The sequence below is a fragment of the Gigantopelta aegis genome, chromosome 13 (assembly GCF_016097555.1).
Source record: "Gigantopelta aegis isolate Gae_Host chromosome 13, Gae_host_genome, whole genome shotgun sequence".
In the NCBI taxonomy this organism is placed as follows: Eukaryota; Metazoa; Mollusca; class Gastropoda; order Neomphalida; family Peltospiridae; genus Gigantopelta; species Gigantopelta aegis.
This window is the reverse complement of record NC_054711.1, coordinates 24,186,934-24,206,698: the sequence shown is the minus strand read 5'-3', so window position 1 is coordinate 24,206,698 and position 19,765 is coordinate 24,186,934. Positions and strand designations below refer to the sequence as shown.

The window sequence follows — 19,765 nt, the reverse complement described above, 5'->3', positions numbered from 1 at the left end:
ATAATAATAGCAAAATCCACGCATTGATCTTTAAAGTGCTGGGAAAAACAAGCTTAATTTCCATACTTCTGGAAATTGCACACTTCAGTTCTATATTACACTGTTTTGCTACTGTCACCATAGCAACAGCATGCTTCCTGAAGGGAGGCCACCTACCTTGTACATAGAGTTCAGCAGAGCATTCAGAAACCCCTGCTGGGTTTTTGGCCCGACATGTTATAAGTCCTGTATCCTCCACGTAAGCTTGGTGGATTGTCAGTGATGTCATATTGTCAGTAATTTCCAACTGCAGAAGAAAACAAATTAGTTATTAGTTATTCGGCAAGGCACAAATGTTATGTAAAAATCAATGACAAAACTGTATTCTGATATCAAAATCTTATCTCTAAAGCAGGCAGAGTCGAAAGAATAGTAGGCAAAGTCGTGATTGCTTCCATGATCCACTATAAGGTGCTCGTCCTTAGGAGGACTGCCACTCCTATAGGACTGCCACTCCTATAGGACTGCCACTCCTATAGGATACCTAACATGTTTCATCCCTCATGTAGGAGGACTGCCACTCTCAACACTAATTTGTCTTTCAGTTCACATGCCGGTTATGAACTTTGCAATCTGATGAAGTGAATGGCTGTTTGAATGTTCAAACCAGTCCATGACATTTGCACTTTGGGGAGAGGTCAGGTTATGGATTCATGAAAACAAAAAAATACCAATTAGCACTAAAGATTTACATTGAAAAAAACTAAGATAACATTGCAGAATTTCACTCATAGAACATCACTGTAATAATGTGGACTTTATTTCATAAAACCTGTTACATTTCTTTGTTATCTTGTTTAATAAGCACCCATAAAAAATAAGAATTAAAAGAAAGACATGTTTTATTTAACGACACACTCAACACATTTTATTTACAGTTATATGACGTCAGACATATGGTTAAGGACCACACAGATATTGAGAGAGGAAACCCGCTGTCGCCACTTCATGGGCTACTCTTTCCGATTAGCAGCATGGGATCTTTTATATGTACCATCCCACAGACAGGATAACACATACCACGGCCTTTAATATACCAGTCGTGGCGCACTGGCTGGAACGAGAAATAGCTCAATGGGGATCAATCCCACACTGACGGCACATCAAGCGAATGCTGTACCACTGGGCTACGTCTCGCTCCAAATAAGAATTGCTGCCTCTTTACAATCCACTTAAAAAATTTATCTCATCAATTGAAAAAAGGTCTCCTCAGTGCAATACCTTGGGGCCAAGGTGGTGGGTAGTGATTCCACAGAAAAGTACAAACTTTAAAATGCTATACTATTATGCCATTTTAACTGCCTAAGTTATGTAGTCTCTGCCCCTGGAAGCGAGTGTACCATCCAGGTCAGGAATACTTGATTTAAATCAAGCATCTTAAATTTACTTATAAGTGTCAAAAAGAACAAACCTTGTGGTCCTTGGAATCTTGCAGTGACTGGATACCATTGCGAATCCAGGAAATCATTGGTTTTGGGTGTCCAGTGAAGATGGCCTCAAACTTGGCAGTTTGCCCAGCAATAACCATCGTGTTTGTGATTGGCTTGATGAAGCTGGGAGGAACAGCCATTGGCTGAGGTGGCTCAGACTCGCTTTCCAGGCCTGAAATAAAAAAGAAGAAAGGAATGTAAAAAAATTAAAGTTTGTTTAAAACATAGATTTGTGAATCATCAGCTATTGAGTGTCAAACATTTGGTAATTCTGACACAATCTTCAGTAGCAAGGAATCAATTCCAAGTAAAACAAGCATTCTGAGTGAATGAATGAATGTTTAATGACACCTCAGCATGAAAAATACATCAGCTATTGAGTGTCAAACTATGGTAAAGTCAAAACATGAAGTGCTGATCAACATCAATATAAAAATTCAAGAGTCAAATAAATACACAGTGTAAAGAACTGTGTAAAAATACAAATATCACAGATAGATAGTACTGCTAAAGCAATACAAGTCTGCTGCTGAGCCCAACAAATTTTCGTATTGCCTAAATTCAAGGGTCATGAAAATTGGGTAAATCGCCATAAAAGTTAAAGTTTATCTATAACAATATATGATAAAGCTATATACAACATTTTATATCAATATCTTCCAAAATTGCAAAATAAAAGTCCAGAAAACTAGAAAAAAGGAGTAAATTGCCATGAAAATCACATTTGATCAGTAACAGTACATGATAAAGCTAGACACAAAATTATAGCTCAATATCTTGAGGCATTGTGAAAAAAACATCTGGAAGACAAGATGTGTGACAGACGGACAGACGGGCAGTTGGATGGACGGACGGACAGAAGGATGGTGATGAAACCCATAGTGCCCTCTGGTTGGACTTGTAGGGGACTAATTAAAATTGGCTGTTGTGTTTGATTGTCACTCAGTGACTTACATACTACCCTATAAATGAAGAGAAGGAAGGAAGGAAATGTTTTTTAACGATGCACTCAACACATTTTATTTACAGTTATATGGCGTTGGACATATGATTAAGGACCAAACAGATATTGAGAGAGGAAACCCGCTGTCGCCACTTCATGGGCTACTCTTTTCGATTAGCAGCAAGGTATCTTTTATATGCATCATCCCACAGACAGGGTAACACATACCATGGCCTTTGATATACCAGTCGTGGTGCACTGGCTGGAGCGAGAAATAGCCCAATGGGCCCAGCGATGTAAATGAAGAGGACAGACAGCAGGATGATGATAAAACCTATAGTGCCCTCTGGTTGGACTTGTAGGGGACTAATTAAAACTGGCTGTTGTGTTTGTTACTCAGTGGTTTACACACTGTTGTGTTTATTACTCTGTTTATTGGCTGTTGTGATTTACATACCACCCTACACTGTATAAATAAAGAGGAGTAATTACCATGGACTTTAAGGAAAGTCACGCAGGAGATCTCGCCTCCTTGGTTACGAGCGACACACTTGTAGGTGCCCGAGTCTTCGGAGAATGCCTCCACAATGGTGAGCTTGTGCAGTCCTTCAGTGGTGCTTTCCATCCGGAAATACTTCGACTGCTTCACAACCTGGTTGTTACGGTACCAGGTCACGACTGGTGCTGAAACAAAAACAAATGAATTAATTAATATTTACTGAATATACGAGCACAAACACAAAAATCAGTTATCAGACCCTGTACCAGACTTAGTCACTGGCGAGATTACGACTGGGATGGATGTGCCTGAAACCTTTGTGGTATATGGGCTGTTACCCAAACAAAAACTGCAAGCTTATTAAATAGCTGGTAACAACCTTGCGACAACCGCGTAACTACCATGTTTCGAGCTAGTATTTGGAACATTTTTACAACCATGCGACTAACTTGTTGCAAGCTTTTCTTACATGCTTGCAACTAGGTTGTAGCAACTTTGCCATATAGTTCCAAATCCAGGTTATTAAATGTTAAATCAATTGTATAATGAGGAAATAATTGATTCCAAATTTTGGGTAATTTAGGGCAACAGTTATCATGTGTTATACGAATGTCAAGAAATAAAACTTAACATTTTTATATGATTTTAATAAAATATGACCATGACCATTTACATGGCTGTCATGGGATATAACGATAAACTTTTACACGATTCGCAGAATAATCTGGAATAACCTTGACCTTTTTGATTAATGTATTACCTTGAGCTTTACATGGCTTATGGAAACAAATCTTAACCTTCAACATAGGTAGGTGCAAATAATTTATGATGATCCTTCATGTGTATTTTGTGTATGTTTGTAGGAAATATAGTACAATTAGCATTTACTGTTTTCAGAAAAACATTTCAGACAAAATATTTACACCTCTGTTGCTATCACCATTATCATATGGCAAAAAAACCCAACCCTACTGAGTAGTATGGTTAAAATAGCTACATGTATTTTCATAAGCCAGTTGCAGACTTTGGCTTTGGAGCAGTGAGCATGCCCGGGAATGTCCATCAATTCAATCCATGGGGTGTAAAACACTGCATCTCTTTTTTGAAAAAGAAACACACACTTTCTCCCTAGCTCCGATTATTTTGAGAATGTTTTCCACTTGACATTTTCAGAAGTGCAATTTTTTTTACTGCTTTGGGTTTTTTTAAAAATGAAAGCATGTAGTGTCAAGACCCAGGTCAGGTCAGGTCAAAGGGCTTTACGTGCACATTCAGAACAAGCTGCTGTAGTGCACGCCTGTCCGGGGCACAAGAGCCGGCCTCGGCCAGCTCCTCTGTCCAGGACAGGAAGTCAAGACCCAAAAGTAACATATTTTTTTATTAATGATAGACAGATATTTAATAATAGATGAAGAATTAATTTTCTTACTAGGTGATCCTGAGATTCGGGAGACAAACTTGACTGGTTCTCCTTCATCCACTTCAACTGGCTTCGGCTGTTCCTCAATTCTGGGCGCCATAACAGGTTTGATTTCATCCTTTGGTAAGGTTTTTGGTGGTTGCACTGGAACTGAAAATACAAAATGTTTAATGTTAACTGTACATTCCATACACTGTTCGCAACATTGCTATGTCTTTGGTCTTATTCATTTTGACATAAAGTCCAAGTTATTTAAAAATTGATGAAAAATATTTTGAAATATTTTCACCAAGACAGAGAGATACATAAATGCATATGCTATTTACATTATGTCATATCAATGTGAATGTTAGCCAAACAGTTATGACATTGGTTTGTTAAAGCTTAATGCCATACCAATAATATTATATATTGCACCCAAGTATTATTTTCTCATGTATGAAAGACATTGTTTTCTTTGTAAATGATACTAATTAGTCCAGATCTTGGATTATTTATGTCATCAAATAATGCAATATAGTTGGTGGTATTGATAAAGACTTCCCTCCAAAACACATTAAACAAAATTTACTGACCTAAAACAGGGGGAATAGTCCCAATGAGTTCCATACTTGGCTGGGGTAATAAAATGCACATAAAATAACAAGCTAATTGAGCGTGAAATCAATGTAAAAGATGACCTACTTTCAACTGAAAGTCTGGCAGTGCAGGTGGCCTTGCCAACGTCATTAATGGCAACGCAGGCGTACATCCCAATATCCTCGGGCTGGACTTCGTAGATGACCAGCGTGTAGTTGTTCTCTTCTCCGATGAACTTCCAGCGATGGCTCTCATACATTGGTTTACCATCCTGTTAGATAGTAATTATATTTCATTAGACTGACAGACAGACAGACAAAGAGACAGACAGACAGAAACACACACACACACGGTTCTCTTGCATTGGTTTACCATCCTATTAGGTAGTAAATATCTTGTATTAGACCAACAGACAGACACAAAGAGACAGACAAAAATACACAGACAGTTCTCTTGCATCAGTTTACCTTCCTGGTAGATACATGTAAATAGACAGAGACAGACAGACAGACAGACAGACATATAAACAGCTCTGATGCATAGATAACAAATACATCACAATGCATAGACAGACCGATCTAGACAGACAACTCTCTTGTAGTAATTTATTATCATGTTAGAAAATAAATATCTGATAAATATCAGTTAAGAGGAAAATGTGTTTTTTTAAGGCAGCTTAGGCTCCCTTAGTTCCCCCTCCCCTCTTCACAGACCTGTGAATATGCAGTTTTCAACAAAGACACTAGCCCTCGATCCTGGCTAGTGAAAATGTTATCTGGGGCAGTGGAAATTATTAACTGTATGACTATATTCTGTGCGGGCTGGTGACTTTATTACATACCTATTCAATCTTACTATAGTGATAACGACATTTTCAAGCTGTGTGATAAATATATCTTGTATTGCACATATGTGCGATCTGGACTGGGACTTTTAAATGGGGAATTCCTTTTTAATCTTCACTGAAGTTAGCGTGCTTTTGATACTGACGTGACATATGATTAACAAATTACGTCACATCGTATTTGAAACATTACACAAGACTGCCACAGAGTAAGTCTTAACGTTACGTAAATCCATGAAAGGAGTATTAATCATAAACTTAAGAAAGTGTTGTTATGACGTTTTAAGAAAGTGTTATTATGACGTTAAATTAAACGCTGTTTTTGTAAAGCATTAAAGAAGGTCTGTAATAAATACAGAACTTCACATAAGTTATTTTCGCTTCCTATTTATTGAACTCGGTAATATTGCGCAATAACATACCACTCAACAGCTACATGGTCTCGTGGTATATATTCTTGGTCAAAATAAACTCATGCAATAAATAGGAAGCGAAAATAACTTATGTGGAGTTCTGTATATTTCTCACACATCTGTTGACCACTGGAATATGTGATATCTTACCTTTGTCCATTGTATCTTTGGTTTGGGGTTTGCAATGACCTGGCAGTCGAAAGTCGCTGGTTCACCTTGTGTGACGAGACTGTCTCGAATCAAACTCTTGAACTCTGGTGACAACGCACGTTCTGGTTCTTCTTCCTCTGTTGTAAGAGAAAATAAAACTTGAACAAATGGTCTTCTTCATGTTTTAATATTAGACTACAAATGCTATAAATAATTACGATCTCCATAAAGACTTAACGTGAAAATGAAAAATTAATTGGCTAAAAACTAATATTCAACCTATGTATATATTTTCTACTTGTATTGTACATTTCCAGCTTACATCAATTTTCAGCCTATTGTAAATTACAAACTTACATGACACCTTTTGAAATATTAATTACACATTTCAAATTTTGTTGTTACTCTTTCAACTTACATCACACATTGTAAATGTTCTACTAAAATGAAAAATGTTCAATATATATATTGCAAATTTACAATAAAAAGTGTAAAGTTATGTTCAACATTTAATGCAAAATTTAAACACATACGGCAAACTGACAAAACATAATACAAATAGCCAACATATGTTAAATTTACAACATAGATGTATAATGCAAATGTTCAAAATATAATGCAAAAATTCAACATATAAGAAAAAAGTACTACAATTAAAGATTGTAACATAATAGTATATTATATTATAATAACCTGACAATATATAATGCATTGTAACCTACATTTACTTTAAAGGGGCATACCCTAGTTTTTAAACACTAAGGCATATTTTTTACTATTAGAGCCGTTTTTGTTAACTAAAATCATACTTTAGTTAGATTTTATTGTTTAGATTATCCATTTCCATACATTCAAAGTGTTTTTGGTCATCCTGGTGTTTTTAATATCACAAAATGCATTTCTCATATTTTTGAGAAGTAATAGTTATGGTGTCGAGTTTTAGTCTATCTTTAGATGTTATTTCACCATTTCAAAGTCACAGACTCATGTTTCAATCAACTGTAACTTTATCCAAATGTGTTACAGGTTTGTAGATTAACTAAACTTGTGTGTATTTTCATGGGCTGAAACTAGGGTCTGTCCCTTTAAACTTACAATATATAATGAAAATACATTGAAATTTTGCATTAGGTGTTGAATATTTAAGAGAAAATTTCCACTGGTATTTTAATTTGAAAAAACCTACCAGTGACAGTGAGTTTTGCCTTGCACTGGACAAGGCCAAATTTATTGACAGCTTTCACTGTGAACATCCCAGCATCTTCAATAAACACCTCGGGTATGAACAGTGTGCTGTTCTTGTCGGAGGTTGTTATCTGGAAAAACAGTACACCAAGGTGTGAAAAACAAAGGAAAGGAATGTTTATTTGGCAATTGCGCAACACATTTTAAACTATAGCTATTAATTCAATTCAATTCTTTTATTGTACGTAACGCCATAAGCGCATATATACAAGAACTCGTATATTGATATATTTTGGGACCAGCTGTTCAAATGATTAGCCAGCTGTTCTATAGAAACACAAATATATGATATATCTAACATGTTTTTTTTCTTCACAGTTTTGTCTAAAGGAAAGGAATATATTTCTAATGACACCTCGCACATTTCAAACTACAGCTATTTGGTATCTAATGTATAGTTATTTCAACACTTTAGGTTTTGATAGAAAAAAGAAAAAGAAAGGAATAATTGTTTAAACAATGGTCTCTTAAGACAGTTGGTCATTCAATTTGAAACATACTTTGTACACAATTTAGGTAAATATTAAAGTGAAGTCTTAAATCAGCAGATGTTTGAGGTGAATTTACCTTATAATTAAATTTATTTTTTGTTTAATTGTTTATAAAATGTATTATAAACCTCTAAACAAGAAAAGTTCAAAAGACTTAATGAAAAACAATCTACCACTACTATGAAAATTTATTTTTCAGTGCATAAACACAATCTTTAGTGCACAATAAATGCTAATATTTTAAAATTCTGTACAAATGAATGTATATAAAACATGAACAATTGCTTTCACCAACCAAATTCTCTGTTGCAGTTATTTTGTACATAAAGTTAAAATTTTAGTTTTTTTGCCCTAATATACTAAACCAAAGTGAGTGCCAACCTCCAAAATTTTCAAATAAAATGTTTATGATAAGAACCAAAAGGAGTAACAAACATTTATTTGATCAAAGTGAAACCAAATTTAACCCAGACCTGCCATCTTGAAAAAAGAAATCATGCATAAATATAGAGTAGATTAAAATGAGTATGGTGTTAAGTTAAATATAAAATGAGTTCATTAGAATAAAATGTTCAGAGAAATTTATAATTTATAAAATTAAAAAAGAAGTGTTAGTACCTTTCCCAATATGAGGAAAAATAAATAAATAAATTAATTAGAATGAGAGTAGACAAAACCAATTTTATTCCTACCACAGGTTCACTCGTTGAATTTTCCTGGAGATTATAAGCAATTTTTTATAATAATTATAACTTATAACATTTATAACTATTTATGATAGTATTAACATTAAATTAAAACTGTACCACATATTTCAACATACATGTAGTTTAATACTGAATATAATCACACAATTCTGTTTAAATTCGTATAAATGTATACTTAACTGTCAGTGTTTTATAACTTTTGTAATGACTGAATGTTCATAAAATATTCCCTATATATTCTACTGAAAAGAGTAAAGCAACTTTATGGTGGATTTTCAAACATAATAATGTAACATACACCGAAATGAATGTTAAATTGAACACTCATAATATAGCCTATTGAAGGACTTAATGTAGGTTTATAAGAGAGAGAGAGGGAGTAAGAGGGAGACAGAGAGAAAGAGAGGTATCAACAAAACATCAAGATGCACTGAGACAGCGACAGAGAAGAGGTAGAGAGACAGTCAAAAGTATAGCTACAGAGACAGAATGAATGAATGTTTAATATCACCCCCAACACAAAAAATACATCAGCTATTGCATGTCAAACTAAGGTAAATTAAATGAGAGAGAGAGAGAGAGAGAGAGAGAGAGAGAGAGAGAGAGAGAGAGAGAGAGAGAGAGAGAGAGAGTTAGTTCTTAATGAAGCCTAACAGTGTAAAACGTCAACAGTACCTGGAAGTCTCTTGATGGCTGTATTTCAAAACTATCTCGATACCACGTGATGGTCGGGGGTGGTGTGCCTTTGAACTGAACCTCAAGTCTAAAAAAACCAAAAACAATGTTCACATCAATAATAGACCCAAGATTTATTTCAAATGTACATGAGTGAGGTGAAAGGAGAAATGAAAGAAAAAAAAGTGGTTTTTTTTAGCATCACCTCTGAACTTATTCAGAAAGAAAGAAAAAAAGAAAGAAAGAAGAAAGAAAGAAAGAATGGGAAATAAATATTTAATGACAACTGGGCACATTGATTAATTAGTTTATTTACTCAAGTCAGTAATCAACTATAGTCCTTCCCATGGGGAATGCTATTTTCATTCTATGAAATTTACTACAAGTCATTTATTTCTGAGACAAAAGTTTTCTAAATTGCATACAAAAATAGTATTTTTTTGTTATTTCCAAAACACTTTCACTTTTCTTCTCACGTCAAACCAAACTGAAATTATTTACAAAAATAATGTTTGTAGGAGAATGGGACAGACTATAGGGTCCCCAACTGTTGACTGAGCTAGACCCTTGTACTACATCCTATAGATACTTACTGCACTGAACTGCCCTCTGTGATTCTCTGAGGTCTAAGAGGTTTGGAGAAGACTGGTGGTTCGCCCTGTTCCAGCGTGATCTGTTTCTCGGTTATAGCAAAAGGCTCCTCTGCTATTTTTCCTACGTCTGGCATGATGGTCACCATGCTGGCGCGCTCGGTGGCGGGCTTCTTCGTCGGCATCAGTTGGGTGTGGATGCTGATGTACTGCTGTTCTGCAGTGACAACCTCATGGTCGCGACGCATCTTCACCTTGTAGTCGGTGGCTGGGAAAAAGAAAAAACAAGAACAATAATATAAGACTTCTGCAGAATTAAATGTCTTGCCTACCCTAAATGGATCTAAATGCAAAGCTTTAATGCGAAAATAGACATTGCTGCCACCACTTTATAATATACTTACAGGGGGACAATATTTCAGTCTTAAGTAACCAGCTGTCAGTTCACGTGAGCTTTACTTAGGTAACCGATTGTTCGGTTAAGTGAATATAGTTCTCATAACCGATGAGTTAGGCCTACCTAATCTTAAAACACTTAACTATGGGTTCTGTGCTACATTGGTGGTTCAAATGTATTTAAAAACATAAATTGATTTTTAAGAATGTAATTGTTCACCATGTAATCTATTGGCGGTTCTCATTATTTTAAAGTTGCATAACTGACATACGAACAGAACAACTGTTCTCGTGAAATACTGTGCCCTGATTTATGAAGAATATATTTTCATTTTGTTTTATGCTTATGGATTTTAAGACACTATGATAAAGTTAACAAACAACCCTGTCATCCAAGCAACTGGGGGAGGGAGGGGGGGGGGGGGCACATCCAGGCTTGATTCTTGCATCAAGAACTGAATGCCAGTTCATGTAATATGTTTTCGTATGTATGCATAGGTTTAACTTGCAGCTTACTTTTTTCCAGCTGTCTCAGTTCGAACTCGGTGGCTTTGGGCTTCTTGAAAGCTCTGTCCAGCTCCACACTTCTCAGTTCTATTTTCTTTCTTCTCTCCAACTCAATTTCAAGTTCTCCTTTTTAAAAAATAGTAAAAAGCCTCAGAAAATAATCAACACACAAACAACTGCACACTGTAAGTTATACATGTTAATTTTATTTGCTTTTATTAATGAATGAATGTTTCTTATGTTATATGTCATACCTTTTGCCGGCTATTTTAGTTTTAAATACTGAACTCTGTATTATATTATTTGCCAAAATGAGCATCAAGAACTTATAAATGATACTAATGATTCCTTCTTTACATCTTAAATACCAAACCTTTTTCCAGTTATTTTACTTTTTAAAATTGAATATATCATATACATCCACAGACATATATATATAGGAGTCTGCAGGGTAGGCCACACACCACAACTAAACTGAGCATTTTTCAGGAAAAATACTACTTTTGTAGGCAGATTTTTCCAATATTTACTGCTGCAGTGTTTCGCTAACTTTGTAGTTATTTTATTCAAAAAGCAAGTCACTTTAAAAGATTTTATGGCAGTTTCTTTCCAATCTCTATTTGTCATCCCATATGGTAATGTATACATCTGTATAATGTATTACACACTCAGCTATACAATACATTATATATATCACACCTTTCGGTGCCTGTCTCAGCTTGGCTCTCCAGTCTTCTTTGGGCATCACGATTAGCGAAGTGCTGCATTCAGCCTCTCCCTCAGAGTTCTTACAGACGACGCGGATCTGACCAGCATCGTACTCACGGCAGCGCGGGATGATCAGGTAATTCATCATGCCGTCGTACGTCACCTTGAATCTCGAGCCCTGCAACAAGATACAGATGGGTTGAGGAAACTTGTGCAAGAAAAACAAATATGTGGGAGAAATCTTAAGTGGCATCTAGGTTTACAAAATCTATAATATAACAAATATTAATGAATGAAACTAAAAAATAATAATACATATTCATCTGTTCATGTGAAAGGAATCAAAAGAATTTTTTAAAAGACACCTCAGCACATAATTTAACCTGTTGCTCTTAGGAAAGGAAAGGAATTTCATTTCAGTACATTTATTTATTTATTTATTTATTTATCCCTTATGAAACCATTAATAGACATCTGGTGAAACAGTGTCTCTCATCAGGGTTTGTAGAATTTTTATAAAATCCACTAGCCATGGGACCAGTGATTTAAACAATTTACTAGCCACCATTAAAAATTCACTAGCCCTACTTTACTTTAAGTTAATATAATTTTACTAAATAATTGTAACAATCAGATGTGTCGCTTAAGGAGGGAGAAAAGAGCTTAAAAACACAAACAATGGGGGTTGGGGTGCAGGCAGGATATTCATATTTACAAAATAGACTTAACTGCAACATTTGACCAAACAAATTTCCTAGCCATTGGGCATGGTAGTTATTTACTAGCCCAACATTGAATATCACTAGCCATGGGAATGGGGCTACCATAATCTAGAAGCCTTGCTCATACTAATACAGCCAATCAATAAAAGGAGACTCAGAACCTTCTGGTTCACCACCTATGCCTAGATAATTTCATGTTTGGTTTGTGAACTGTTAACTACCACAAAACAAAATTCCTGCTCTCTATCCATCAGGTGTTAATTAATTATTGACTGAACTATACACATCAAACAATACATAAATTAGGTTAATACATACCCCTACAATGATGCTTCCATTCACCCACCAAGACACTCTTGGGCGGGGGAAACCGCTGACCTTAACAAGGAATTTGGCTGGCTCGCCCTCACCGGTTTCAACCGGTTCTGGCTTGAGGTCAAAGGTCGGTGCAGAACGAGGCTGTGGCTCTTCAATGTATTTCTCTTCAATATCCATTTGGCTGAAAAAAAAAATTTATGTAAATAATTTCAGTTTACTTTTATGTATGAAGAAAAGAAGAAGTGTTTTGGAAATAACAAATAATTACTATTTCTGTGTGCAATTTAGAAAACAATCGGTTAAGAAATAAATAACTTGTAGTAAATGAAAAAAGGCGTTCACTGAGGGAAGGACGGTAGTTTGAATATCTTTTTCAGTATTAACAACTAACATAAAACAGATAAAACAAATTGAATATCTACCTTCTCCAGTGTTCCTCCATCTCTTGGAGTCGAGTGGCGCCATCTCCAGGCAGCTGGGTGTCCATAATAATGGCCTTCTTGGCTGAAAAAGAATATAACAATTAGAAAATAAGCTGTCCAGAAAATACTGTGAAGAGATGAAATCATAAATTTCTATTTTACAAAATACTTGATTCTATTTCATTACAAAATACAAAACAAATGCATAAAAGTATATTTTCTAGTAATAAATCAAATTTCTGAATCACTGATTTAAATTTCTAGTGAGTATATTAAATTTATTACACACCAAAATCATATTTACCAATACCTAGATTGCTACAAAATTTAAACAGAGTAATGTTGTATTTTTCGGTATGAAACTGAAATTTGTTGCACTGAAAAATCTTGTATTATTTAGTAATATTTATTGATATGTTGTACTAAATAATCTTGTATTTTTTCAGTACGACAGAAATATGTTGCACTGAAAAATCTTTTATCCAATTTGATGCTGAAATTTGTTGTACTGAGTAATTTTAATATAATATTCAGTATCATCTCCTCATAATCTATAAATATGACTAATTCATAGAGGATATTTCATGTTTTTTTGTCAAATATGATTTATATTTCGAGTGAAGTTTGATATGATTGCAAACTTCACGAGATGGGATATATATAACTTTTGGCAATTTACCTTTATTTTTATAATGCCAGCAGCAAAATGGTTCCGGCTTTCTTACAGTGAAGATAACACTTTCTACAGTGATGATAACAAATTTTAGAGTGAAATAGTGAAATTTTCACTCTAAAATGTGTTACTGTCACTGAGTGACTGATAATACTTTTATTTCATTGATATTTTAAGATATTTCACTAAATGGTATATAATAAATAGATGTTATCATGACCACCCCTCACCACCATCACAATGGGTACCAGCTATGCTGATGGCATACATACCTTTACATCTAACTTCAGCTGTGGTTGTATCTTCACCATATGCATTTGTTGCTCGGCAGGAATATATCCCAGAATCCTCTGCATAAACATACTGGATATCCAGGGACACAAACCCAAAGTCGTACATCGGTTGGAAACGATATCCTGAAAAAAGCAACAACAAATTTTTTACAAATAACTTATATATATTCTAAAATATTATACTGGGAATAAGTGAGATATACAGCAAGATATACATACATCCCAGCCCATCTTTACAACAGTACAACTGTCTCACATACATCCCAGTCCATCTTAATAACAGTACAACTGTCTCACATACATCCCAGTCCATCTTTATAACAGTGTAAGAGTCTCACATACTATGATGCAAAGGCTGCATCCCAGCTCACCTTTACAACAGTACAACTGTCTCACATACATCCCAGCCATCTTTACATCCCAGTCCATTTTTCAACAGTACAACTCTTTCACATACATCCCAGCACATCTTTATAACAGTACAGCTGTCTCACATACATCCCAGCCCATCTTTACAACAGTACAACTCTCTCACACACATTCCAACCCATCTTATTAACAGTACAACTGTCTCACATACATACCAGCCCATTTATATCAGTACAACTGTCTTACTTACCGTGATGCAAAGGCTGCCCATCTTTAAACCACTCGACTTGCATGGTGGGATCGCCCATTGGCACGAGTCGACACTCAAAGTGTACAGCATCGTTCTCGCGCAGGTTCATCAGTGGTTTGATCTGCGTTTTGAACTTTGGTGGGCGGGGCTTCGTCCTGTCAAAGATGTCCTCAAGTGGAGGCTCCATACCCTCACGCCTGATGTACTCACGAACGGCACTTTCATGATCAGGTTGTTGGCTGTAAACAGAAAGAGTTTAAATTAATACTGGTGGTTCTCTGAATGTTACACTTTAAAAACTATTACAGTCAAATATGTAGATATTTTGTCATAATAACTGAAGTAGAACCTCTTACGGTTATTTCCTTTATAACACTCCACAAATAAAAGTAACAATCCTGAGTCATTGGTCACTGCAACTTTTACAAATTAAGCCAGAGTTATTTCCCTTCATAACCTCCACACAATTAGCCCAGAGCTACTTTCCCCTACAAACGTAACTATAATGTAACTATAATAATAATAATAATAATAATAATAATTGGAATTTAAAAAAGGGGTCAAAAGATGAAATAATTAAGAAAAAGACAATTATTAATTGGTTAAGTTTTTACTCAACTAATGTTATAATTTTAAAATATTATTGTTAATATTTCTTCACAAGGATTGTCTGATAATTTCTAATTATTTACAAAGCTAATTATTTACTAGTTTTTGTCTCCTGCTAACTTCACAGGAAAATCCAGGTATTTTCTACTGTATACATGTATGTTGCACAATAATCCAGTTATTTCTCTTTACACACTTTACAAGTTACGCCATTTTCTTTTTTCTTGCACATATTACAAGTTATTAACCCAAGTAAAAGCTACAAGTTAAATCAGTTATTTACTCTTGCAAATTCTTAAGGATGTACTAGTAACCTCGTGTAATTTTCCCTTCAAATCATATGAATATTCATGTATGCATGTATTTGTATTCACTAACCAAATAGTTTCAGTAATGGCAATTACATGTACTTCATTCTATATGAGTTCTCAGAAATCAGATTACCCATATGTCCCCTGATTAATTATGCTAGCTATTAAAATGCTGAAGTAAATTAAAATTAAAAGAGATAATTGTGAGACTTTTTCTTTTCTTAAATAGACATTTATTTTGCCAGATCATAAACCTGCAAATTAAAAATTATATACATATGTTTAAAGATAGAAGATACTGTATATTATACAAAATATATACACAATAATTCAAAACATGATATAAAATGATTACTATATCATACAGTATTATAAGATAATATTTTATGTTAAATAAATGCCAATAAACCTACTGGTAATCACAATAAACTGAAATTAAAGAATTAAGAAAAAGTATATTCCATCTAAATTTAATACTAATAAACATATGCATGAAAACTACCTATGACAATAATACATATTATTATCAATTTCCAACAAGGGTTCTTGCTAAGCTGCAACAAAATATTACTTATTATCTAACCAATATTTGAAAAAAAATTACATAGAGGGTAAAATCATAGACATTTAAAAGAGAAAACATGTTCAAAAGGTAATTAATAGCAATAATAAATAAAGGGATGTTTAGTAATGTTAATACAATTTGTTAGAACAAAATATGAACTTTTATTCATCGTGCAAAAATCTAAATCATTTTATGAAGTGTGACTACACGTTTGTGTTCTGTCAATATTATTAAACTTCAAATACAAATATTCGTATTCTACTTATTGAAACATTGGACTAAAGGCAAAATATGAATATATAAAATTTAATATATTATGTTTACCAATAGACTTATCATGTGTTTCATTCATTCATTCATCCATCCATCCATCCATCCATCCATCCATCCATCCATCCATCCATCCATCCATCCATCCATCCATCCATCCATGCATTCATTCATTCATTCATTCGTTCACTGTTTTATCTGTTTTTTTGCTGTTTTTTCTCACTTTTTTTTTTATAGGTCAAAACAGTAATATGTTTAATTAGATCAATGTTATAATTATCAAACATGCAATTCTCAAAAGGTTGATATAATGGGTTTAATATTTACTATTTTTGATGTTTTCTAAAATTACTGCTTTATTTTTGTTTCTATTTCCTATGTCTGTAAATACAACATGACTTCTTGAAGAGGTTGTAGGCATATGAAGCAATAAAATACTCTTCTGGAAGTTTTCACTGCATTGTAGATATAGAGATTATTATACGAGCTTGTGTGTTGTACTGATTTTACGAAACGAGTGTCATGATTTTTGTATTGCCCGAGTGAGTGTAATAATTTCTTTATTATCCATATTATTATTGTTGTTTTCTTTATGAATAACAAGACCCAACTCAAAATGTTTCAGCCACAACTTGAAGGAGACGACGAAATGACGTCATATTTCAAATGTACAGTCTGAGCTAGGACTGGAGAAGCAACGTCATGTTATGACGCCGCTTCCCAAAATTACGTCATTACACTTGTTATTACACATGTGCTTCGTATGATTATTATTAACTCAGTTATGCTGAACCATATGGATAATAAAAACCTATATTTTCACTCTTTCAATCACTATACTTCTGTGGCTTTGTGCTACATGTATATCACATGATTTTAATCAACAGTTTGATAGGATTTAACACCATGCAATAACATCAAACCAAAGCAGGATATTTTTAATTTTGTAAAACAAATGAAGAGTTTCATTGCAAAACGCGATAAACGCCACTATACACACCCGATCCTAAAAACTTTTTATTCCAAACCACCATAAACACTACGCCAGTTTCTCTGCAATCTGCGATATATCCTCAGACAATCGTATCGCGTTTTGCTGAAAACTGAATTTGAACTTGTGTTTGTCTATGTGTGAACAATGTTTGAATGGTGTTTGCACAATGGTTTTTAATATGGCGTTTATCGCGTTTTGTGATGAAACTCTTCAAGTATACATAATAGAAGAAACTGAACATTATTTTATAACTTTGAAGCAGTTTGTAGATGCACTGCTAAAAAACAAATGCAACCAAAACATGTCAAGTTTAACAAAAAAAACTCCAACTTTTGTTTTGTTTAACGACACCACTAGAGCACATTGATTTATTAATCACCGGCTATTGGATGTCAAACATATGGTCATTTTGACAGAGACATAGAGAGGAAACCTGCTACATGTTTCTATTAGTAGCAAGGGATTTTTTATATGCACCATCCCACAGATGGGATAGCACATACCACAGCCTTTGATATACAACCAGTCATGCATGTTGCACTGGCTGGAATGAGAAATAGCTCAATGGGCCCACCAACAAAAGTTTAACAAATAAGTGTAAACACCAAACACATTGTTTTATGCATTTTTTTTTTTTTTTAATTATAAATATATATATATTTTTGTTTTTTTTTAATTATAAATATATTTTTTTTTTTTTTTTTTTAATTATAAATATATATATATATATATTTTTTTTTAATTATAAATATATATATATATATATTTTTTTAATTATAAATATATATATATATATATAGTTTTAATTATAAATATATATATATATATTTTTTTTTAATTATAAATATATATATATTTTTTTTATTTGAACACATTTCCTTTTTCTTTTCTTTTTTCAATATTTCTTTTTCTTTTTGACTTATCTTTACTGCTACTATTTTAATAACCCTGTATTATTTGGTGAAATAAATGAATACAACATAGACTTAATGGGGGTTAGTCAATGAGTACACTGAAATAAAATCATATTTTAAAATATTAATCTGAATGCAAAAAGGTCACACTTGTTATTTGTAACAAGTAACACCAAGCTTATAATATATTTCCTCCAAACCTGGAGTCTACTAGTTTAATTGCGATGGCAGATATTTCGTGTGCAACAGGATATGTAGAAGGCCTGTAGTAAATTAAATACAATATTCAAATTCTGAGATTGTGAAATTGTGAAATAAAACACTGTTTGATTTTGTTCCCACAATGAAACATGTGAAGATCCTGATTTAAAAAACAATTACCCTCCCCCCCCACCCCAAAAAAAAAAACACACCAAAAAACCCAATAAGTTTAAAACAGTAAAATTAAAACTATAAGACAAAACAAAACATTTATTAATTATTTAAAAATAAAAATAAATTAATTAATAAATAAAAGTTGTTTTTTTTAATTTCTGTTTTGTTTTACTGTTTGTTAACATCAGTGTTTCTGTCATTTATTTCACAACCCCTACATGTGTTATTTATACATACCATAATGAAAGTTGTTTACAACACATATAAGCATACAGGTACAACAAAAATACACAAAAATAATGATTGTCCTGCCATACATGTCTCAAAGTTGAACAAGAATATCTGTATATTTGAACAATAATTGTAAAATAATTGTAAAATAACTAACTAACTAAATAAATAAATATATAATCAACAACGAAAGTTTAGCATGTATCTTTTATGACGTCTAAATTTGCCATAGTTGAATAAACTTAAAAGAAAACCAGATCCTCCTGTTGTGTTAAGGCAAAGGTTGATGTTGTTTGTAAATGGTAAACATTTCAGATGTGAATACTAATTAATAAAAATAGGTTAATTTATAAATGTTATGCCATTTTTTTTAACATTAGCTAAACTTTTGTTGTGGAGTATATTTCTGTATATATTGTTTGTTAAAAATAGTCAGATGTCATTATTTCGAACTCCGTAATTTCTTAAGGCCAGGTTGAGAAATATAGTACTGTGACATACAAATATAGACATAATTTTCAGCAAAGATTATTATATTTATCTTGAACCACTGCTATTTCAAGCTATTTTGTTGGTTCCTCCAACACTGAACTAATGAAGTTTAACAGTATAAAAAAACAAAAAACACTGTAATTTGTTTAAAAACTGGCCAGAGTTCTGAATTTTATGATCTTATGGATTTTTTTTATCAAAGTATTTTCCAACAGCTGAACATTAAAACGTTGCTAACTTCGAAAACAATAATCACATTTAACATCCATTATTTACTGTTTGTTCTACCATGAGACAAATTTGGCACCATCACTGACATAC

At 33.4% G+C, this 19,765-nt stretch overlaps 1 protein-coding gene across 1 annotated transcript in view; it reads right to left on the bottom strand.

Annotated features, from left to right (window-relative positions):
- The window catches only part of LOC121387235 (titin-like), a 481,073-nt gene that overhangs the window by 290,292 nt on the left and 171,016 nt on the right, over positions 1 to 19,765 (bottom strand). Inside the window, exons 70-86 of the mRNA XM_041518261.1 lie at positions 18,547 to 18,609; positions 14,684 to 14,922; positions 14,044 to 14,187; positions 13,099 to 13,180; positions 12,677 to 12,857; positions 11,628 to 11,814; positions 10,938 to 11,054; positions 10,029 to 10,293; positions 9,436 to 9,523; positions 8,746 to 8,769; positions 7,504 to 7,633; positions 6,318 to 6,454; positions 5,016 to 5,181; positions 4,341 to 4,481; positions 2,905 to 3,096; positions 1,451 to 1,641; positions 157 to 286 (exon numbers count right to left, since the gene is read on the bottom strand). Of these exons, the coding sequence (XP_041374195.1) occupies positions 157 to 286; positions 1,451 to 1,641; positions 2,905 to 3,096; positions 4,341 to 4,481; positions 5,016 to 5,181; positions 6,318 to 6,454; positions 7,504 to 7,633; positions 8,746 to 8,769; positions 9,436 to 9,523; positions 10,029 to 10,293; positions 10,938 to 11,054; positions 11,628 to 11,814; positions 12,677 to 12,857; positions 13,099 to 13,180; positions 14,044 to 14,187; positions 14,684 to 14,922; positions 18,547 to 18,609 (2,477 nt within the window). The remainder of the gene's footprint in view (positions 1 to 156; positions 287 to 1,450; positions 1,642 to 2,904; positions 3,097 to 4,340; positions 4,482 to 5,015; positions 5,182 to 6,317; positions 6,455 to 7,503; positions 7,634 to 8,745; positions 8,770 to 9,435; positions 9,524 to 10,028; positions 10,294 to 10,937; positions 11,055 to 11,627; positions 11,815 to 12,676; positions 12,858 to 13,098; positions 13,181 to 14,043; positions 14,188 to 14,683; positions 14,923 to 18,546; positions 18,610 to 19,765) is intronic.